At 33.6% G+C, this 24,911-nt stretch overlaps 2 protein-coding genes across 8 annotated transcripts in view; one reads left to right on the top strand and one right to left on the bottom strand.

The window, feature by feature from the left end:
* Positions 1 to 611: 611 nt before the first annotated feature.
* Positions 612 to 24,911, bottom strand: part of LOC140044524 (THO complex subunit 6 homolog) — a 69,024-nt gene continuing 44,724 nt past the window's right edge. Inside the window, exons 2-12 of one of the 2 annotated variants that reach the window (XM_072089067.1) lie at positions 6,630 to 6,716; positions 5,322 to 5,502; positions 4,952 to 5,003; positions 4,708 to 4,759; positions 4,502 to 4,591; positions 3,998 to 4,069; positions 3,511 to 3,613; positions 3,072 to 3,124; positions 2,677 to 2,859; positions 2,460 to 2,588; positions 612 to 965 (exon numbers count right to left, since the gene is read on the bottom strand). In XM_072089067.1, coding sequence (XP_071945168.1) covers positions 879 to 965; positions 2,460 to 2,588; positions 2,677 to 2,859; positions 3,072 to 3,124; positions 3,511 to 3,613; positions 3,998 to 4,069; positions 4,502 to 4,591; positions 4,708 to 4,759; positions 4,952 to 5,003; positions 5,322 to 5,502; positions 6,630 to 6,647 — 1,020 coding nt within the window. In that variant the 5' untranslated portion in view covers positions 6,648 to 6,716 and the 3' untranslated portion in view covers positions 612 to 878. Of the gene's footprint in view, positions 966 to 2,459; positions 2,589 to 2,676; positions 2,860 to 3,071; positions 3,125 to 3,510; positions 3,614 to 3,997; positions 4,070 to 4,501; positions 4,592 to 4,707; positions 4,760 to 4,951; positions 5,004 to 5,321; positions 5,503 to 6,629; positions 6,717 to 24,911 lie in introns of those variants that run through there. The other variant, XM_072089068.1, reaches the window with a different exon arrangement.
* LOC140044522 (uncharacterized) overlaps positions 10,248 to 24,911 on the top strand; it is a 37,247-nt gene continuing 22,583 nt past the window's right edge. For all 6 annotated transcript variants that reach the window (XM_072089066.1, XM_072089064.1, XM_072089065.1 and 3 more), the window contains exons 1-3: positions 10,248 to 10,320; positions 15,472 to 15,732; positions 16,134 to 16,235. In XM_072089066.1, the coding sequence (XP_071945167.1) occupies positions 15,494 to 15,732; positions 16,134 to 16,235 (341 nt within the window). In that variant the 5' untranslated portion in view covers positions 10,248 to 10,320; positions 15,472 to 15,493. The remainder of the gene's footprint in view (positions 10,321 to 15,471; positions 15,733 to 16,133; positions 16,236 to 24,911) is intronic.

Raw genomic sequence — 24,911 nt, 5'->3', positions numbered from 1 at the left:
GCACCTGCTTCTATTTACCAACATCCTGGGTGCTATTAGTAATGGCGACTTAACACACAAATGACCGCTACTTAAATGATAATACATCTCCTTCAATAGCATGAAGAACAAAAATTGAGGACAAACAATTGGTCTCTAATTGAAGTAATTTTTTAAAATGGGAGGGTGGGGGGTGTAGGGGGTTCTTTAAAGTACACAACTATATGTGTCTTTTTAAGACGATATAATACATCTCCTTCGATAGCATGATTTTTTTTAAAATTAGGGACACACATTGGTCTCTAATTAGAGGAATATTTCAATATGATGGGGTTCTTCAAATACACAATTTATATAATTTTTTTAAAGTTTGTTCACTGATGACATACAAGTCTCGTGCAAGTCTTGTGCAAGTCTCGTGCAAGTCTCGTGCAAGTCTCGTGCAAGTCTCGTGCAAGTCTCGTGCAAGTCTCGTACAAGTCTCGTACAAGTCTCTCAGGCAAAATCAACAATCACGCATACTAGACCTATAACAAGAGTTTCAGTAACAAAAATATGTTTCGTGTTGAAACACAACCAGGCACAAAAATAAATTCTCCGAAGAGACTAAGAAAAAATACACAAATGGAAATTCTTGAATTATTTTATTGTAAATTTGTTCTGTTTGCTATACTATACTACATGGCATATTTTTACTGTTCAAACATTCGTAAAAGCATAAAAAAAACACAATGTCGTGGGTAACAGAAAAAGAAATATCAAACTTTCTGCTCACACAAAAAGAGATTCCTTTGGAAGAGGTACATATTTTTTTGGGGAAAAATGTTATTATAGGCAATTTTTCTATAGCTTATGACATATAAAGCTTGACAAAACATGGATTCCTATGCTATGTCTGCTCATGGTACAGCTTGGAGTGAAAATGCTCTGTAACCAAAATTTGTAAAGATGTCCACTTGTGAACTGCTACCCGAAACACTTAATACCTATATAAAAAGAAAATAGTCACTCAGTGAGTGAGTGGCCGAGTGAGTGGCCGAGCGGTTAAGACAGTGGAACCGTAATCACGTAGCCATAACATCGGCAGGGGTTCGAGGCTCACTCACTCCATGGTTCTGGTGGTAGAACGAGTCTTCTCGGATAAGGACTATAAACCGTAGGTCCAGTGTACACAACTTGCTCGTGTGCACTTTAAAGAACCTAGTACATCTTTCGAGACGAGTAGGGGGTTACCCCGGTGTATTAGTACATCACAGCCACTGATCACCAACTGGGCCCTCTGGGAGATCAGTCTTTGACTGAAGAGGTCACCCAGTATAAAGATAAAACAAACAAACAAAACTATTAAAATACCAATACAGTAATACTGCAAGTATATATATAGTTTGCCATATAGTACAATAGAACTAACTCAAAAAAGAGGCCAACTTAAAAACGAATTTTGGTAGTATTGGGTGTACTAAATAACAGAAAAAACAGTCCCAAGGATTTCAACCACCGGAAAGTGTTTTCAAGATGGCTGCCAAAATTGATGTTAAAATGTCTACATCTTGTTTAAAGATGTATTGTCCCTTGAAACACACAAAAATGAAGGTCAAAATATTCTAAATTTAAAGTGGCCATATCAAAGTAATATTAAAGTTATTCACTTTAAGTCGAAAATTTGAGCCAAAAACAACAAGTTTACGTAATTAACAGGTAAATTAGTTTGATTACATTTCATCTGGAAAATCGTCACGAGCGAAAGTAAACAAAGATTTCAAACCATGAGTATGCATTATGTATATGCTAAATTAGGATTGTTTAAAACTCGTCACGGTTAAGAAGGTATTTTCACACAGATCATGAGGAAGTTTTATGATTATGCATACAGAGTAGCCAAACAATCGCGTTTCATTATGGGATATGTTTTGATTGAAAACTTTGACTGGAAGTCAAAGTAATTTTGTAAACAAAAAAACGTCTGTATTTCAGTTAAATTTTTTTTTTTTTGAAAAATTTTTGGTGATAGTTAATAACTATTATGATACTTCAAAATGACCCACCTTTTTTCGAAATCTTTTACTTTTTATTTTTTTGGAATTAGTCAAAGGGACAATACATCTTTAACTATTTACAATTCCTAACAGGAGACTTCATAAAAGCATGGCCAAAACATAGAGGGTGCTATAATCAAATATATAATAATGATATTGTAACAAATTATAGCACCCTCTTTGTTTTGGCTATGCTTTTATAAGTCTCTTATTAAAGTTGGGACTGTAATCACAAAAAAAGAGGACAGTTTTAAAACTGAGGTAAAAATGTCTTAATAGCGTTGGCTTAGAATTTATACTGTTTCGTTCTACATCTAAACAGAATAGAGGGCGCACCACTGAAATTATATTTTACTTTAAGTTATAACTATCAATGATAGGAATGTGATTGCATGGTATTTAAAAGAAAAGAAATCAAATAATAATGATATATACTGTATGTACCTTATTATTTTCTGAAACAGTGTTTATAGCCAGTGAAAACACGCTGTTTGGTGTACATGGAACTTGAGTTTTAACTTCACCATTCATTGTAAGATGTGAGACCTTAGGTTGTGTACCACCACAATAAATCTGGATAAAAATAAAATTACAATATAATTTATGAAGTAAATACCTTTTTAAATGGATCAAAAGAATCATATTCTATTCTTAAACTTACAAGGTCGTCATGAAATTGTAAACACTGTGGAGATGAGTTGCCAATGTTGTATATACAAGTTGTTGATAGCGATCGAAGATGCCATGTAGACAGAGCCACACCCCCTCCACAAACCAACCAATCATCACCTGGATCCACACTAACGCAGCTCACCCATCGACCAATCTGAGGCCGGCAACATTCCTATAATAAAAACAAATTATTTAATATTTAGGCATACATCAGTAGAAATGTTTTTCTATTGCATGCATCCATACACCATGGCATATCAAAATGACTGCAATATTCCTGGGAAGGTTTATATATGTAATAATAATAATTCACTATCTTGGATCCAATACAGAGACCAAAATGGTATTTTCTCAATAATAGTTAATTTTGTAAAATGTTAATACCTCATGTTTATATGGTTCCATTACATGCTGTGCTTCTCGTCCTCCTCTGCAATCTGTTTTATAAATGGGGGAAAAAAGAAACTTATTATTAATTTAAAGCACAACTTCAAGCTGGAATCTCTCCCACAACCAGGATATCATTGAACTCACAATAAAAATACAAACAAGAATTCCTGGACAGACAGACATATTAGGCCAACATAAAGCCTTGTCTACAAACTTTTCCTCAGTTATCTGCCCTCCCAGGGCCATAGCCACCAGTAGAGTTTCCTTTGACAACCCAGTGGATTGAACCGAGATTGTTCCCTATTCTTGTGAAAACCGCACCATTTATTTCTCACTGCCTCCTCCTGTCCTTTTTATATATTTTTACTTTATGTCTTTTGAATGAAATAAATATGTTATTATTATTATACCAACTCTAAAAATAGCACAGTACCCCATATTCTGACAGAACCATCTTCAGAGGATGAAACAAACTGGTTGCTGTTGTTGAATAATGCTACACAGTGAATATAGTCACTGTGTCCTGAAAATGTGTCCTAGAAATTGAAGAAAAAATAAACAAAACAATGAATACAAAGGGATAAATATAAAAACATTTTCGTCCCATTTTTCCCGATACATATTTGTTTTATTTCAGATTCTACTATCAGATATGAGAACCAAATTTAATATATTGAAGCATAATGGTTTGCCTCACTTCTTTTGTTTTAGTTTATTTTATATTACAGTTTATATGGGCTTGATCAGGTTTAAATATTTACTTAGGTAAGTTGTTGATCTAGCCTCCAAAGTTAGCAATAATTAGTCGATTAAGCCAACTTAGCAGGTAATTAACTAAGTCTGAACTGACCCTATGATTAATTTGTGCATGTTAATCAAGGTAGCTTTTTAGAAAGAAGAAATTGAACCAACAATGTTACCTTAAGTGTGCCTGATTCCAAGTCCCACGAGTAATTATTTTTGTCTCCACAACCAGAGTAAAGTACATTATCCTAATAACAAATAAAACAAAACTGATTTTGATCAAAAATCATAAATGTATTATTTTACATCAAAAGTTACAATTTCTGTCTCATAATAATAATATTAATAATATCCTGGATTTTTATAGCGCCTAATGTTGTGAAACTCTAAGCGCTTTACATAAACTAATACGATAAAAGGGATTCCACCCATGCTAAAACAAACCCAAACCAAAATCACCACCTATCTGATAGGACAGTGATTAATTCACTATTGGTAATCCTTGGCCACATTGCCTAAAGACATAAAAAAAAAAAAAAATAAAATAAGGGGGATACGCCCCCCATTGCTAACCAGGGATCGGTCTAATTAACCCGGCCTTCTGCCTTATTAAAACTCATAGAGAAGGACAATTTATTAATAAAGATGTTGCTGACCAATAAAATAAGTTGTTGTGTTACCTTTGTGTTGTAGACAATGCTGTTCACTTCTGGATCAGAAAATTGGTTCTTGCATGTTGGTACAGATAAAGTCCAAGCTATTTTACAACTCTAATAAAACACAGTTAAATTGTTCTTCTTGATTAATTATTCTAATTGAATAAATATTATAGAGTCTAAAAAGAAAAGTTGACATATTTACTTTTATGTAACTAAAAGTGATATACCTTTTTTAAGATATCTGTCCACTTGTATGCTTTGATATCACCAGTCCCTGCACTACAGTAAAAGAATATTTAAATATTTTAATCTTAATCTATTTTTTTCTTTTATTTCATCAATTTTATCAAGTTTTTTTCAAAATAATAACAAGAGCAACGTTATAAGCAATGATCATTGGAATGGCGCTTTCAAAATGGAACGATTGATTGATAATTAAATCTGTCGATTCTTTGTAATTTTATTACCTACCATATTAAAAATAACTCTGTTGAAACAATTGAGTAAATAGGTCCACTGCAAACTAAATAAATAGAAAAAAACATGCATTTATAAATCAAATTTTGTAAATTTTACTACTTTCATTTCGTTATTAAACGTATGTTGAATCCTTTGCAAAGAGTCAGCGAAATGTAGGCTAACTATTAAGCTCTGTGCCCAAATATGGTAGTGTTGTGCCCAAATATGGTAGTGATGTGCCCAAATATGGTAGTAATATGACATCATGTCCAAATATGGTCAAATCACATTTTTTGTCACATAAAGTTTGATAGTGTAGACAGAGCTTTATTAATATTAGTCCTCATATAGTTAATTTGTTCAGAAATATATTTCAGTTTACCTTGGAAAGTAAAAGATGGTTTCCAGTGACTCTCGTTTGCGTTAGGACTCAGTGCTGCTGTCAAGTTGAAGACTGAAACCGTTCCATAATTGTTAGCTGTCACCAAATGATTCCCACATGGAGAAAAACACTGCGAAAATACCATAAGATGTTGGCGTTTTCTTTCATACAGTATTTGGTCCTGTGGATTTTGAAATAATAAATGTAATATTGTAAAATTTGAATAGGGTCCTAGGATAGTTAGTGACTAGGCCTAGCCTATTTATTATTTATTTGTAATACTAATACCTATTATTATACGTTATGGCTAAAGATACGGTACCGTGTCCATACTTCTAAAAACTAAAGGTACGGTAGTTAAAGAGGGCGCTATGTACGATAGATGTTAATCAAATAGGTTATTGCAATGTTCTTCAGCAAGACCAGCTGTGTAGCTTAGTGGGCTTGTGATGAGGCTCGGGCTTAACAGGTTGGAGGTTCGATACTCTCCTTGACGTCTTTTTTAGAGGGTTAGGTTTTTAATATTTAGGAACGAGTTTTAATATTTAGGAACAAGTTTTAATATTTAGGAACGAGTTTAATATTTAGGAACGAGTTTAATATTTAGGAACGAGTTTTATATTTAGGAACGAGTTTTAGGAATGCAATTTTACCGTACCTTTAGCAAACGGAAGCGCCCTCTATAATATACCGTATCTTTAGTTTTTAGAAGTATGGATACGGTACCGTATCTTTAGCCATGGCGATTATTAATACAAAATGGGTGATAGTTTGAATAAAAAGACAGATTAGACTCCCTTTTCGTATATTTGGGTCTCCCTTTTCGTATATTTGGGGTGTCCATTTTCGTATATTTGGGGTCTCCCTTTTCGTATAGTGGGGTCTCCCTTTTCGTATATTTGGGTCTCCCTTTTCGTATAGTGGGGTCTCCCTTTTCGTATATATAGGCCTAGTAGGCCTAGTGGGTCTCCCTTTTCGTATTTAGTAGGGTCTCCCTTTTCGTATTGGGTCTCGGGTCTCTGGTCTCTGGTCTCGGGTCTCTAGTTTCGAAACACCCCTAGGCTAGTACTGGTATCTTCCTCTATCTAGGAGCTAGCTAGGCTAGTTAGTAGATAGGCCTAGGCCTAGTTTAGTAGATAGTAGGCCTACTAACTAGCACTAGAGACTGAGTAGGCCTAGCTACTAGGAGTCTAGGCAGCCTAGCTAGGTTAGCCTCTAGCAAAACCAAGCTATTGACATTGTGGGATTGAAAGCCACAAATAAACGAAACACTTATGGAATATAAAAACATATTATCTTCATAATTACCTGATACGTCGTAGTCATAATTTCAGACAGAGTTATACATTTTTAAAGATAATCAAATAGTCAAAATCTCGCGGGTCAGCAGCATGCGATTCACAGAGAAGATACAGAAAAAAAAACAAAAAAATATTTTTTTAAACCCCCTCTATCAGTTCATTTACTTGGTAGCCTTCGGCTTTCCAGACGGCCTAATTCATCAACCAAACGGAGGTGTATTCAGAGCGTCATCCTGACGACTGCAGCAATCTCTACTTCTCTACGGAGCGCCATTTATGCCTTTATTAACTTCAATAATAGAAATAGTACTACGGTAACTGCTCAAGTGGACCCAATTTAGCACCAGGGTAGCACAGAGATATAAAATATAAATAAAGGTCACTACTTTTAACATCGTTTCGTATATACCCATATCACAAACTGACAAACAGAAACATCTTGGCATTCACATTGATTCAAATTTATATTTTTCTTTTCATGTAAATAAACTTCGTTCCAAACTGGGCTTGTCCATCTCCATCTTATCGCGTGCTCGGTCATTTCATTAATAAACACACATCCATACAACCTTTATAACACTATAATCCTCCCACACATTGACTATTGATGTAGTGTTTGGGGAATCAGATCGAATATTGACCGAATACAGACCATTCAAAATAGAGCACTTCGCATTATCCTTAAAGCTCATCCTCTCACACCACGAACTAACACATTTACAACACCTTAAATCTTCATACAGTCCAAGATCGCATGCATTTACAACTGGGCTGCCTTGCCTACAGGTCTGCAAATGGTCTTGCTCCAGAATACCTTGCCCTGCGTCTTGCCAGAATTCCAAATCATCGATGTACCCAAAGTGTCAGTGAGAGGAAATTTGTCGTCCCTTTCCCTAAAACTGAAACTTTTAAGAACAGCTTCATCTATAGAGCACCAACATACCTGAATTTCTACCCACCAAACTAAGAAATGCGGTAACAATAAATAATTTTAAGTCTGCTCTAAACAAATATTTAATCCCAAAAGAAAAAACTCAACGTTTTGTATAGTATTATGTAGGCTATATTTTTGTATTTAAGTACATATTATATTTGAACATAGTTCATCCGTTTTTTCATATATGTTTTTGACTGTCTACATATGCTGTTTAGGGTCACCCTTACAAAATAAGGTTTAATAACAAAATAAAATAGAAATAAAGTCACTAAATTTTAATATCTCTTGGTATGTTAATACAATGTGCTCAAGTGGACCCAATTTGGCCCCAGTGGAGCACAGTGATATAAAATAGAAATAAAGTCACTAAATTTTAATATCTTTTCGTATGTTAATACACTGTGCTCAAGTGGACCCAATTTGGCGCCAGTGGATTTTTTTTTTAAATGGAAAATAAAAGAATATTGTTTTTCTTTTATTTTGAAAGAGAGATATTTTGAGGATTGTAAATGTCAAGTGGAACTTTTTTTAAATCAGAAACAAAGTTGCATGGCATTATTTTCCATTAAATAGACTGCCATAAAACCTCGAAAAGAAGCCAATGTGCTCCTTCATTTTTACTACTCTTGGGTGAGCTTCTTTTCCACATGGAGTTCTTTTCGAGATTACTTTTGCAAACTAAACGAGGGGAACTGCTAGCTTCCCGCCCGGAAAATATTTTATTTACATGATTTGAAAAATCTTTTAATGTAAATAATTAACAGCATCAACATTTAACAGGGTGGCGTGTTGACCGCGAATGACTAACATACCATCTTTACCATACACCTGCACAGACTCATTTGCATAATTAACAACGCACGCACATACCAAACTGTTTAAAATAGAGCTACAAGGTACCAGAAAATGACATATATTATGTTTTGCAAACATGCATAAGAATCTTCAGTACCCCACCATGCTTGGGGATGAGCAAAGACAATTTGGAAAAAAATAGCTGTATACAGTAGGTTCCCGCCCGAAAAACTGGCGTTACATGATTTGAATGAAACAAACTATATAAGACTCACCAGGACAATATATGAGCTTGTCCCCAGAAATTGCACCTATTCATTGAAATATAAAATTAAATATTAAGTCTCCAGTACTAGCCCATCCATGGTTGAGGCAGAGAAATGAAAATAGAGCCCAGAAATGCACTTACTTATACATAGTCACCTATGATAATTATGATAATAAAATTAAAAATTAAATTTCAACTATCCAGATGCGAATTTTAGGTTGGGTTTTAAAAAACTCGACTTCATAATTATGCTTCAATTTCGAAGATCTGCTTAAAACATATTTATTTATTTATTCTACCATAAACTTTTATTCACAACATTGTAGGCCTACAATACAATATCTTGCATGGAACGGATATTTAAAAGTACACTAATAATGTGTAACGGTAGAATTACAATTCTAATGTAAAAGATTAACAAAATAAAAATTGAACAGTGTTGTGTGTTGATCGCGAATGACTAACAATACCATCTTTCCCACAGCACATGTGCACACTCATTTGCATAACAAACGCACGGCATACCAAACTACGATGAGATAAAATTAATTCTCTTCTAAACACGTAACGAAGAGAATTAATTCTCTTTTTTACATTAAAATAAATTTAGGGCGCTAAACATAAAATTTAAACCACCAAAGCAGTTCGAGAGCCAAAAAAAAAAGATGGTAAATGTGCTCTCCCTGCCTCAGCACTAAGGCCCTGCCACAGCCTTTTGGGGTCGTTTCCACCACATCACCAGATGCGTGGTGGAAAGGGGGACGTGTGATCTGTGAACCCCAAACACAGTGGCTCGCATAGCCGTAACTCTATTCCACCGACCAGCGTGGAAATCGAACCCACGACATACGTGTTGTTAACACGACGCTCATACGACTGAGCTAACTGATCATTTTGGTTTTAGCAAGGTTAATAGAATATTTATGACGTAATGATCAATTACGTAATACACGTATAAATAGACTATTATCAGCTTTTCAGCCATGTACTTAGTGGCGTAACGGGTAATGCTCAGTTTTGAGTGCTATCGGCTGGTGTTCGAACCTCGACGGATATTTTTTTTTTTTTTTAATATTGTTTTTTTTTTAAATAGAGATATGTGACGCTGTATTGTCGAACATGTATAGTACCATACCGGTAGGTATTCAAATATGCTTAATACGAAAAGATATTACAATTCAGTGACTTATTTCTATTTATATCACTGTGCTACACTGGCGCCAAGTTGGGTACACTTGAGCACAGTGTATTAACATACGAAAAGATATTAAAATTCCGTGAATTATTTCTATTTTATATCACTGTGCTCCACTGGCTCCAAATTGGGTCCACTTGAGCACAGTATTAACATACGAAAAGATATTAAAATTAGTGACTTATTTCTATTTTATATCACTGTGCTCCACTGGTGCTAAATTTGGTCCACTGAACGCAGTTACCGTAGTACTATTTCTATTTCGGAAGTAAATAAAGGCATAAATGGCGCTCCGTAGAAGTAGAGAATGCTCGATCGTCGAAATAGTGTGTGTGAAAACGCGTGTGGATTGACTAATAAACCAATAGAAACGCGTTGGATATGTGTGAGAGAACGATCGATCTATCATCCGATCCTCTCTTCCCACAAAACGACGACGAAGCAGGCGATCGAACATTGGGCCTACATATTACTAATGAAAATAGCAAAAATAACAACTTTAGGTAAGAAAGATTATTTTAGAGTTATACTAAATGCTAACTTTATTATTAAATATATATTTTGCGTGGTATTTAGGCAATATTTTAAAAGGTAAAATACTATGAGTAAATGTTGAAAGATTTATTCTTTTACGAAGGCAGGCTACAGACAGTGTAGCTAGGCTAGGCCTCGGTGTAGGCTAGGCTGGCACATATTGTGTGTGGATATCAGAGTCTAGGCTAGCGGGAAAGAAAGACTTTGAAGAGGTAACGTCAGATCTCCCTTTATAAACCAGCCAGGCCCATCAAACTAGGTCTAGCCTACTTACCTTTAATTAAATTGGTAAAATAGAAGGTTATATTTTCAATTATTTTGTTGTATACTACTATATAGGCCTATCATTGTGTTATAATTTCATTGTTGATATAGCCTATTAGTATTATAGCCTAGGTAGGCCTCTACTACTACTAGGCGTAGTAGAAGTAGGCGGCCTAGATTAGATAGCCTAGCCTAGTTTATAATATAAATAATGTTTAAATTGGTTGGTAATATTTAAATACTGTAAGGCCAAATAAAAAAATATACTTGTTAAGCGTCACACCCTCATAAATTTTCAGGGGCGGGTGGGACGGTTTTTTTTTTTTTTTTTTTTTTTTATAGAGGTATATTTTTGCGCGGTGGACGTTTTGGCCCACTTTTTTTAGGACGAAACGTCAAACTTTTAAAATGCGAAACAGAACAAAATTGACTATGTATGAAATATTATTGCTTATGACAAAATTGAGTTTTGTATTGTTTATATCCAGACGTAATTAAAACATTAAATTTAATTGCCACCAAGCGAAATTGTAGGCCCTAGGCTAACTAATCCGTCCAAGCTGCTACCCCCACCTCACTCATCGGCCATCCGCCGTCTCTCGCTCGACTCATCTATCCAGGAAATTCCCTATCGCGAGAAGCATGATTTGGTCTCAATAATACTAAATAGTGGGCTGATTTATAGTTTGAAAACAGCTTACGGCATTTCTTAAGTGAATTTTTGTTCAAAGTATTCATTCTTCTTTGATGAATCCTTTGCCAATTGCTGTGTAAATCAGTATTTAAAGTTGTGATGCAAAAAGTGTATGCAATTATTCCACAGGTAAACCAGGCATAAGGAAACCCATCGCCCAACAGGACCTCGTGGTGTGCCGATCTCGAGCGCGAGATCATCGTAAACAAAATTGGTAGAGTCCATTATGTATGGGGTGTTTCCTATTTACGAACCTATAAAAAAACGCGCTTCGACCACTGTGTAGGCAAAATATTTATTTCGTTAAATCCCTAAATTGATAATCGCGTATTCTGTAATCACGTGACTGATGATGTAATTCTCAGCGACGTACTAAATGCACATGATTTAATGTGTTGGGGAAAAAGCTTGCTGTTTACCACATTACATGATTCACGGTGCTATTCGCGTTTCCTTGACGTAAATCGGCGGCGTGTAAATGAAACAATCGTTTTCACCAAATTGCCGTTGTCGACATAGAGCAATCGGCGGCTAGCGTTGTCTAAGCTAAAAAGTACGTATTTTTCAAAAATTACACTAGCCTAATAACAAACATTTGCTAGTTTTGAAATTTTCAAATAGCAATTATGAAGAATCTACTAGCAAAATGCTAGTTTGCTAGCGTGAATTTCGAGCCCTACTCTGGAGCTGGGCCGGGCCGCTGAACTTTCCGTTGTATATCGGTAAAAAAAAATAAAAAATAAAAAGAGAGGCGGCTGGATAATCAGGAGCGGGCGGTGACGCTTAACAAGTATGTTTTTTTATTTGGCCTAACATTGTCATTTTTATTTTTTGATAAGCTCTTAAATATAGGCTAGTGTGGCTATTTATTAATATTTGGCTATTTATCAAATATACATACATTTTTTCAGAAAAAAGACATTTTAGGCCTATGCCTGGCCTACATTTTAAATTAATTTGCTCAGATTTTAATTAATATAATTTAAACTTTGTAACATCACAAATTATCACTTATTTTATTTCTTTCACTGTTCTGTATACTTGCTTGATACTTGCTTGATGTTATGGGTCGGTTAGGAAGCTAAATATAGCTTATATGACCCTTCCTGTCTTCTTATAGACAGTAATAATAGCCAAACATTCAGAACGGTAGCTTAAAAATTGTGGACACTGCAATCTTGCAAACAAACAAAGCATAGGCAAAATAAAAATGCCAAGTAAAAAGTATCCATAAAATAATGTAGTACAGTACTGTAGTACAAATTATGCTAATTTATACAGCAGTGCATTAATTGACCTACAATTGTACCACTTACAGTGGTTTGTCTATACAGTATACAGTGTAATGTTTATATTCTTGTACTGTAGTAGTACTGTGGTACAGTAATTCAGGCTTGCTGAGGGAATTCGTTTGTTCTATTGATTTTTTCCTCTTTGTCAGATGGCCAGTCATTTGAACTACACATTATGTGGATCAATACATAGTTTCAAAAGACTGCTATAATTTGCTATTCATTATATTCAAGGCACTTTTTTGTTGTACTAGTATTTATTCTTCTGAAGAACAAAATAATCAGTTAATAATATTATAACTTTCAGTCTATATAATTATAATTTCTAATAATCACAACTTTCTTAAAAGCAAATTATGTACTTTGAAACCCACACATTTTATTGGTATATTCTGTGTATTAATAATACTTTGTAAAATACTGCATTACAGTAAATTCATAGGTTATCAGAGTTGATTCATTAAAACTAAGAATAAATAAACATACAGGTAAGGTAGCATTACTGTATCATATTTAAACACCAAGAATCATTTAACAAATTGTAGTCTTTAATTATAAAGACAAATGAAACTTAGGAGATATAATACCTTAACTGATATTTTTCATATTTGAATAAAAGGCAGTACAATTTTTAATTAAATGAAAGAATCATACTGGTACTATACTGTATATAGTCATATACTATAGTACACACAATAATTGTAACTACTGTACTGTCTACTACTCTACCTTTCATCCAATCTATCCAATTTTTATTTGACTCATAAATATTGATTTGTCAAATTAGAATTGTCGAATTATAAAGCATCAAGGTTACTGCATGTGAATACTCAGATTGTGTTCCTTTTAAAATAGTCAATTACTGTATTTATTCTGTATGCAAAAATATATAAAACTGAAACTATTATTGCAGTACATTATCAAATTGTATACATTCATTAATAATCATGAAGTCTAGTAATTTCCCAGAATGGTAAATGCATATTATTATGTGCAGAAATTTATCATTTTATACTGTATAAGAACAATATTAATTACTGTTTTATTGATTATTTTTTTTAGTAATTTAATTATAACAAAATATATAAATATTCAGTACAATTATCTCTCATTAATTTATAAATTATACATTGTATAAAATAAGAGTTTGTAAATTTGGAAAAATTTTATAATTCAGAATCTTTTAATGTTTTGGTAAACCTCCCAAAATCACCCCTGGATTATACCAAAATCACCCCTGGATTATACCAAAATCACACCTGGATTATACCAAAATCACACCTGGATTATACCAAAATCACACCTGGATTATACCAAAATCACACCTGGATTATACCAAAATTACCCCTGGATTATACCAAAATCACCCCCGGATTATACCAAAATCACACCTGGATTATACCAAAATCACCCCTGGATTATACCAAAATCACCCCTGGATTATACCAAAATCCCCCCTGGATTATACCAAAATCACCCCTGGATTATACCAAAATCACCCCTGGATTATACCAAAATCACCCCTGGATTATACAAAAATCACACCTGGATTATACCAAAATCACACCTGGATTATACTGTACCAAAATCACACCTGGATTATACCAAAATCACACCTGGATTATACCAAAATCACACCTGGATTATACCAAAATCACACCTGGATTATACCAAAATCACCCCTGGATTATACCAAAATCACCCCTGGATTATACCAAAATCACACCTGGATTATACCAAAATCACACCTGGATTATACCAAAATCACACCTGGATTATACCAAAATCACACCTGGATTATACCAAAATCACACCTGGATTATACCAAAATCACACCTGGATTATACCAAAATCACACCTGGATTATACCAAAATCACACCTGGATTATACCAAAATCACCCCTGGATTATACCAAAATCACACCTATCTACTGTATGGGCATAGCTGAAAAATCATAGATGTAATTTTTCAGTGCGGATATGCAGAGTGCCTACCTTATTTGAATGCATTCCACACAGCCTAATTCCAACATACTGTAGCACCCGCTTTATATTTGTAAGATTGTTGTAAAATGTCTTGTTTTCATTGAATTTTTGGAATCTATGTAAAGTACTGTAGCAACAAACATATCCGGCTGTAGGTAATTTCACACAGTCTTTTCCATAATGGGGTTTGACAACTTGTATCTTCTCCTGTACTGTTAAGCTGCATGATTTTTAATAACATACTGTACCTACAGTATACACTGACAGGCTATATACAGACATATTTTTTGTCTGAATTGCAGTAATCATATAAAATTTAATAAGATATTGAAATTAAATTACACTGGTACTGTATATGCATATGTCACAAATTATTCTGAATAACTTTAAAATAAAATTTATTGACAAAAAAGATTGACGTTTCGGAACCATCATGGAACCATTCTCAAGAAGAAATAAGTAAATCTGTTAATTTTACTCATCATCAATGGTTCCATGATGGTTCTGAAACGTTGATCTTTTTGTCATTGAATTTTTTTTTTAAATTATTCTTTGTTATTGTACAGTAGTTAAACTATAAATACAAGTTTCAAATGTAGCATTACAAACAGTACAATTGTAAATTAGAAATTTCAATACAAGTAATGTTCAGTTTTTGAAAACTGTATCGTTTTAATTCCATTAACTCATTTCTGGCTCTTATTAATATTTGTTATTTCACCTCAGGGATGTCAATTTAAATGAAGTAGATCGATTATGTTTGAAAATCATCCCTTGGAAGATAATGGACTATTCTATAAATAGACTATTCCAAACTGTTATTGATTACGTCTTGATGGTGATAGAACTAAAATGAATATATCTTAAATTTGTTTAAATTGTAGATTGTAAGTAACGAAAGCCAAGATGTACAATGGTATCGGGCTGACGACTGCAAGGGGCAGCGGGACAAATGGATTTGTCACCCGTAACTTTGCAGTGGTTCGCAACCATAAAGATAAAGTAAACTACAAAACTGAGGATGAACTAAAACAAATGGATGCGTTGATGAATCGTAAAGGCAACATTGAGATATTGAATCATGAGAAGAAAAGAAAGGTTGAATTAAAATGTGTTGAAATGAAAGAGATTATGCAAGAACAAGGGTAAGTCAAGTAACAAAGACTGTGTATTACAAAATTTGTACGCACTCGGAATGTCCTCTACTGTAGTCATTCATACACGCCACTGGATAACGATTTATTTCTCATCAAATCCTTTGTTTACGGTATATCTGAAAGTTCACTTCACAATTCTAGAACAATACATACAGTACTCCATGGACTTCCTTGTTTTTTTTGTATGTTTTTCTTGGCGTATGTAAATGTAAAAGTTGGACGGGGTCATTTCAGTAACTTTAAATGCACCCCAGGGAGTTTTTAGTTTTTGGCATGTATACTTTATTTTATTTTATTTTTTTATTTTTATTTTATTTATTTCCTTTATTGCATCAAGTAAGCAGTGATGAAGTTGACATAAATATAATAGTATAAAATACATATTTCAGGTGCACTGAAGAAGAAATAGAACAAAAAGTAAATGCATTTCGAAAACTTTTAATTGCCAAAGAAGGTGTTACAGAAAATGATGATTCCAACAATCGTTCACAGTAAGTATTTTATAATAATTATTGCTTGCATAACATGACAATGGTGATCCAAGATGAAAGGGGCGTTTAGTGTGAACCCCCATCTGAAGTAAATAAGAACAACCTTCAATTTAAAGCTTTGCTCCTCCTCTGGTGACGGTCGCGCCCTTTGAGCCATGTTGCAAGCCATTTAAAATGTCTTTCCCGAAACGGTCCACTGATGACAATGCGTGGTGTTTCATCAAGTTTTACAAGCTTTAAACTAAATAATGTGTAGATTACAGTTAGTATACCAATTGAATAGGCCTACTGTACCGCATTTATTTTAACTCCGTCTCCTATAAAAAATATCATTTGGAATATTCAACCTTCACCCTCTAATAAACTCCCCGCCACATGCTGTATATTTACACACATAATATTGTGTTTGATTTTAGAATTCATAGAGCGTAACAGCCACACATACTGTACATCAAACATGATTTTTAGCGTCCAGATGAAAGCTGTTAGGGCAAATGTTTAATCAGCTATTTACACAACTAATGGATTGATAGCTTAGAGCTAATTATTATTAACATAGTATTCATGTATAGTACATTAACATCATAAGCATCACAGTATAAATTATTGAGAAGTCAGTGCTTTGACTATTACAAAAAAAACATCTTTTTGGATACTTTCATGTTAATATGATATGTTCCAAGGCTAACCCCTATTTATAAAGCTTTACAATGGTTTGTTGGGTCCGAAAGTTGTCCCTTGGTTAACAGGCTTAGGCCAGGCTAAGTGTGTAGCTTAGGCCTAGCCTAGATCCTTAATTTTCTGAAGAAAGGCTGGCGTCTTAGTGATAAGACACAGGCCATAACTTGTATTATATTGAAGGCTTTATTTAAAATAAACAATACCAATCAATAATGCAAACTTTGGAAATATAATTTGACTGAAATTCACTTTCACATCTTCACATTCTCAGAAAATCATTGCGAGATTCTCGGCCATGACTTTTGCAATGTTATGACGTCATACGTCCACTGGTCAGAAAGCGAACGTTTAAATGCCACTGAACAAGCGCTAAAATTTGCCAGGTTGACGTACCAGTCGTCTTCCCAGTCGCCTAGCGCATATCATTCAAATGACATACAGTAATACTGTAGGGTAGCAGTCGAAAATATAAAAGTCCCTATTAAGAAAATTTAACATGGTTCTAGAAGCTACAGTACTTTACAAAACCGATTTAAAATGACTGAGCATGCTCAGATATATATTACGGTCTATTGGTTTTGAAGTCGTAAAGTATTATGATACAATACCAATGTTGCTTGCTGATGAATTTTCTAAACAAAACCATGTCATTTTCAAAAAGTAAGAGATAAAATATAATTCACAGGAGAAAGAAATATTCCTGAATAATAGACTCTCAGGACGTACAGTAATAATAATGATGTTATTAAATTCTTTTCATTACAATTTCACCATATGATGTTATTTTTCAAAAACAGATTTCCATCCACTTCCACCTGGATATCAATCATTGATAACCATATTTATTTTATTTATAAAATAGAGTAACTGTGCATATTGTTAATAATAAAGGACAGTCATTATAATGAACAAGCACGAATGTGCAATACTCGGGGTACAGCGAAAAAGCTGTAATGACGTCATAAGACCGGATGTAACGTCACATACACATCACTAACCACGCTACCGAATACGGCTATACGGTACCATCTTCGAGACGTGATATGGCTGCATCCGGTTTGAAATTAAAAAATCCGGCTCTATAGCTTTGAGGACATGTCCCTGTAGTATATTCATGCTAAATCCGAGCTCAATACTACAACGAATAAGGGGGGAGTAGTACTTTATAAATCACACTTTTTGCTCAATAGTGTCTGGATGGTAGAAGAAGAGGAAAAGATGAGAGTCCTAGACTCAGGTACCCCGAGTAATAAAACGAGATATACTCTATATCATATTACATATACAGTATATTTCACCATAAAGTTAAAGAAAAATAGGTTTCGCCAGGGCTCGAACAACCGGGACCTTCTGCGTGTTGTTAAGCAGACTTGACAACCACTACACTACAAAACCTCTTATACTAAAAATGTGGGTTACACAAAGTTTTTTAATCCATTTAAATTACAAATAAATATGGTAATAAGCACAAAGCAAAATAAACATGTATAAAAGGGATAATTACCGATTACACAAAATAGTTATTTAAAAAAATAATAAAAATAAGATATACTGTGTATAATTATCATATTGCGTATACAGTACTTTTCACCATAAAATTAAAAAAAAAAAGGTTTCGCCCGGGCTCGAACCAGGTACCTTCTGCGTGTTAAGCAAACGTGATAACCACTACGCCAAGAAGCCGCATATAACTACCTTACGCTGTGTGGTGTGTCACACATTGTGGCTTCTTAATTAAACAAATTAATTAACAAACTAGACTCGGGTACCCCGAGTAAAAAGCACGAATGTGCGATACTCGGGGTACAGCAAATGAAGCTGTAATGACGTCATAAGACGGGATGTGACGTCACATACACATCAATAACCTACCAAATACGGCTATATGGTACCATTTTCGAGACGTTATATGGCTGCATCCGGTTTGAAATCTAAAAATCTATAGATTTGAGGACATGTCCCTGTAGTATATTCATGCTAAATCCCAGCTCAATACTACAACTAATAAGGGAGGAGTAGTACTTTAAAAATTGCACTTTTTACTCAATAGTGTCCAGATGGTGGAGGAGAAAATGAGTAAGTACTAGACTCGGTTACCCCGAGTAAAAATGACTATAGGCTTTCTGCATACTACAGTACAACAGAATAGTTTAGTTGACACTGTTTTATATCTTAAAAAATGATGTTTTCCAACTACGTTGTTAATATATATATTATTATAATATAACTTTATTTCCAAAAATGTAACAAAACCATGCACTGTAGATTACAAAATCTGATAAGTTATTTACATGCATGTTTCTTACAAAAACAAAAAATAGAAAATAACGTAAAAATAATGATTCAAAATAACAAAAGCCACTTATTTCTGTTACTGGCAATCTCACAAAGTCGTTTAAATTGTTAATACTGTAATAATAATAATTAAAGACAAATAAATGTAATGATGCTTACAGTACAGTTCAATAATATTCAATACTATGAAGCTTCGAATTTGCAGCATTCAACGACCAACTGTAGTTCAGAGTTCAGGTCAATCAAAGTGTTGTCTGGTACTACAGTAGAAGCCATCGAATGTGTGTTTCGATTGACCTGACCTAGGTTGGTCCTCGATCGTCGCATTATCGAAATCTCTCTAATTACACTCATGATGTTTCAGCTGCATAAAAATAACCGGTTAAAATCGGTGTGAATAAATTAACTCCATTTTTTTGGGAGCAGAAACAGGACAAATTTGTGGTAACCAATTAAAAGGCAGTGCAAAATACTGTAACCGGTTAAAAAGACCCATACAAGTCGGTGTTAGAACGCCATTTAACCGGTTATTGCTGGGCAACTTTTAGCTGCAACACAAAATAACAGTTATTTGATTGACAGCTGCTGACCCCGTGTCAATTATACGGCTGTAACGTTTGAATTAACTGCCAGGACCAATTGTATTGTGGGTAATTCTAACGATTTTTTTTAAAGACCATCCTGATTTATTTCGAAGCACAAATTGAACAGAAACGCGGTCTTGTTATTTTTAATCCATTTTAAAATAAACGGTTAATTTGTGTTATGTAGCAGAAACAGACCCACTGTGTTTTATTTTATTATACAAACTACTGTAGTTACTAACTGTATTTTATCACTCCTATCTGATTAAGATTGTTTAAGAACACAATATTAAGTGCTGCTATAGCAGTTATTAATAATAGTACGAATTTATAACGCGCCAATTCCAGCAGTAACTGATCAAAGGCGTAGTGTATGAGAGAGCGCAAGACAATAAATATTTCCGCTAACTACTAGTACTACATATTTGCTCCGATAAAAGTTGAATTGACTGATCTAGATTATAACAAACTATTTAGCATAAACACATAGTGTGTTGATTATTGCGTTGTTACTCATGTAAATGAGATAGAGTGTTATATTACTAATATTCAAGCAACCTGATACACTCACATATCCATCGAGGATATTTAATTCAAAATGACATGAATTGAATAAATTAAAGGCATGAGAAGAGAAACTAAAATTAAACATTTACAGAATAGATAACTGTGAAATGTATTGATTTTGCTTTATATTAAAATGTATTGGAAAAGGAAGTCTGTGCTAGTACTGTATTAGTACAGTATTTTAAATTATTCAATACTTTATTTGATTAAATCAACATTTGAGAATTTTTATTATTTATTTATTTCATTGCCACTAACAGGCTGGTTATGTAATGTTAACTGTATTAAGTTATAATAACGACATAAAAATGTCGATGAATTGAATTGAAGTCCTAAACCATAAATAGTGTAAAAATAATAATACAGTAAATTAAAAACAAACTATTTTTATTAAGGTATAGTTGATTTATAGATATTGTACATAACAAAATTATATTTTATGATCCTCATTAAAAAAGAAAATTCGCATTAGGCCTGCTCTCTACAGACACACCATGACAGTGACAATTCTAGCATTTGTTTTGAACTATAAAGTATGTTCTGTATTTATGATTTAATTCAGACAGTAATTCAGAGCAATATTATATAATAAATAGTATACAGTACTGTAGTTGTTAATGTGCTATTATAACATGGTTCTCACTCTTTATGAACCTTTTAAATAACCTTTTAAAAAAAAGTCTGGAACTTAAAAAATTTAATAAATAATATTTGTTCCTAGGTTTAAGTTTAAACACACTGACTCATCTACAGTAATTTTAGAAATAATTTATAATTAATACATACAGTATATCTACTGAGTTTCTAGCTATTAAACGAGTGTCCACATACAACCACTGTGCTGTGACATTGGATACTTAAAGTAGATATGTATGTGTATATAAATTTATTTTATTTATTTGTTGAATGACCCATTCACCTTTGGATCGGTTGCACTCACAACATGCGGTGCGGTGCAAAAAAAAAAACATAATAATTTGAAAAAGAAACAAAAAGTAATTAAATAACATAGAAATTTACTATTTACCGCTATTTTGTAAATAAAATTTTCATCGATAATAATCCACCAAAAAAATTCGGAAAACAGTATGCTTACTTTATTTAATATAAACGTCATCAGTAGTTTAGTATCAAAAAGGTTGTCATCTACTTTAAATAGCACATTATCAACAATCTTGTCAGATAGAGTTTCCGTCATTAAATTTAGCATTATTTTATTCATCATAGCTATTTTGTTACCTTGTGAGACCTAAAACATCAGTATCTTAAGCTCTGTTTACACTATCAAACTAGTTTGACAAAAAAGTGTGATGTACCCAAATATGGTGGTGATATGCCCAAATATGGTAGTAATATGATATCATCTCCATATAAGAACACATCACATTTATTGTCACATAAAGTTTGATAGTGTGGACAGAGCTTAATATTTTAGTTTCAGGCCTCGCACTCACCTACACACTCCTAAACTACTCTTGAGGAGTGCGATTTACAACAACACGCTATAATTTGGTAAACTTCTACACACAAAAATACAAACAGCACACCTACAGCACCCCTGAATGTAGTGCAATTTGTAGCACACCTATGATTTTCAAAAGACAAGGCCTGTAGTTTGGTTCACATAAAAGCAGTATTATATTACTTATTCTCTATTATAATGAATCGGTAATGTGCTTTTGCCATTAATGAGTCAAAACAAATGCCAATGAGATAGAAGGAGTTTAGTGCAGTTAATAATGATAGATGTGTTGCATACAAACCAATGCAATGCTTTAAATCTTAGGATAATTTAAAAATGAAATATTAGATCTCATTGAACAGTGGGTGAATCTCAATGAGAGTGAGACAATAAAATTGCAATACTTTATTAAATATTAGAGGATATTTTGTATAGGATAATTTAAAAATGTAATTTTAGATCTCATTGAAGAGTTGTGGGTGAATTTCCAAATGTCAATGAGACAAGAAAATTTCAACTGCTTTAAATCGTAGGATATTTTGTTATAGGACAATTTAAAATAAAACGTTAAGAAGTGGTTGGGAGAATTCCAATTGTCAATAATAAACAGCAAGTTAGAGTGACGCAGTTACTGTACAGTAATAATGCATAAACTGACGCAATATTTAAAATTGTAGGATATTTGAATTTAAAATAAAACGTTATGTCTCGTTAGGTAAGTGGTTGGGAGAATTCCAATTTTTGGCAATAATAAACAGCAAGTGGCGCAGTTGTAAGCATAATAATGCATAAAAACTGACGTAATATTTCAAATTGTAGGATATTTGAATTTAAAATAAAACGCTACTGTATGTCTCGTTAAGGAGTGTTTGGTGAACTTTAAATGTCAATGCGACACAAGAAGCTAGCGCATCAGTTTATAGTGATACATGTGATTGCATAAAACTACACACACGCAAAAATGATTTAAATCAAAGTAAATTTGAATTAATTTATGAGTTGATTGTAACCATGGAAACTACCGTATACCCCAGTATTCTGTAAGCATTTGATATGGTTAATGTGATTAAGGAATATAATCTTGCTTTTGATCCTAGATAATAAATCGGCCACCATACAAATTTATTCAGACGTGTCACCATATCATTAATATTACTATAGATTTTCATTCTAAACTCACCTGAAATATATTTTTCACATAGACCTCTATCTGCTTTATGTACAGTTATTTTTGGGAAAATCTTAAAAATTAAACACACACCAGGGAATAATTTCGCCAGTGTAGCATAGCAAAAAGCTATACAAAACAACCTTATTGCTATACATTTCTAAAATTGCTTAGCAAAAAATACAATAGAAAACTATGTTTCTTGACTCAAAAATCAGTTTAATTAGCAATAATGCTAAACAAAATTTTAAAATGAAATTTTTCTCTGTACACACACATAGTGTACAGTATATATTTTAGTGTCCAAATCATTTCTTTGACACAAAAGATTGTTCTTATCCCCAAAAAATGGTACTACTGTAACTATACAGTATAGTAGGGCGGCCAATGTGAGCTTTTTCATCATGGGGGGCATTTTCTGTTAATAGCAGGCAACCATGTGGAATATATCCCTTATGGGATGACAAAAAAGATAGGGGTGGATGCCGCTCTCAAATTTCAGGTCAAAGGTCATTTTCAAGGTTATAAGATCAAATATGGTAAAATAGAGGTTTAAGCTGTTTTCAACAACATATAAGCTAATTAAAAGAAATGTAACCATTATTGGATCATTATTGACATATTGCTGTAGATGCTGAAGTTCATCAATTTTTCAACTTACAAGTTTAAAGGTCATTTTCAAGGTCATAAGGTCAAATAGAGCACATACCTGTTAATTATCGGTATTAATAATTGAAATAAATATAATTTTCATGATAGCCTGGAGCTGATGGTTATAGTGTGGTGTCAAAAAGACCAGAATTGTACTGGGAAGATTTTAAACTTTTTGAGTCACTCCTGGAAGGTGTTCAAGGAATGGAGAGGATAAGTCCTAGAGTATCAAAATAACCGAAATTGGAGGCCTACTGGAATGTCTTAAATTTCATTTAAAAACGGTCACAGAGGGTTTGTGGGTTGGGAGTAATGGGCGGCATGGGCACATGCCAATATTCGAAATTTTTCTGAGATGGAAGGAGGTAACGCTCTGAGGTGGGTATTCCTTCAAGCACTGATATATAATGCCTACTAGCCATCTGGGTAACGGCAAACGATTGAATCACAACCACATATGCATGCTTTCTGTAACAACTTCATCTGGCTCTTTAGTTTACATACACATGTAACAAGTTCCAAACTGACTACTGGGTTAGGGGCTTCCAAACGACGCGATTCATTTAGGCCACATAGGCCTCCTGATAGTTGGCTCGTATGTTTAGGTTCTATGATGTCTGTATTCACCATAGGCGAGTTTTTTTAATTTTAAGTGTTTCCCGAAGTAGAAATACAGGTACTTAAATATTTATTGAGTGAAGTGAAATACTTAATATTTAAGGGAAATATATATCACTAGTGTTAATGGTATATGGTCACTGAGTCTAGATGGAGGTAGCACCAAAGAGTAGTCTGTTATTATACAGTTCTGCTCAAGAGTACCATATATTTGGCAATATTAAACTTTAGTGTACACTGTACGTGGAAAGTCTTAATCTTAATCAATTCCATTTACAAGGAGTGGATGCGTTACAAATGATTTCTAGTATGACCTCTTCCCATAACCAGCAAATAATGACGTGCTGCAACCTGTAATAGCATGGAAGCTGGTTAGATTATTCTTAATAGGTTTTCAACCACTTTATTGTTCACTATACCAGACATCGTCCATACTTTTGAAGGCTACTGTTACAAAGTGCATATCATTAATTAACATCAACTTTCATGTATAATTGCAAGCTCTTTGTTATTGACATAAAGAATGTCTAAAAACTTTGTGATATTTGTTCTCCTCCAAACCGATGAGTGTGGCCCAAAACACATACGGAAGTACAGATTAGTACATTGGGACTATCCTTTCAATCGTGTCACTGCTTTTATCCACCCCT

The sequence above is a fragment of the Antedon mediterranea genome, chromosome 3, assembly GCF_964355755.1.
Source record: "Antedon mediterranea chromosome 3, ecAntMedi1.1, whole genome shotgun sequence".
Lineage (NCBI taxonomy): Eukaryota > Metazoa > Echinodermata > Crinoidea > Comatulida > Antedonidae > Antedon > Antedon mediterranea.
The sequence above is the reverse complement of the archived record's forward strand: the minus strand, read 5'-3'. Positions and strand labels throughout refer to the sequence as shown.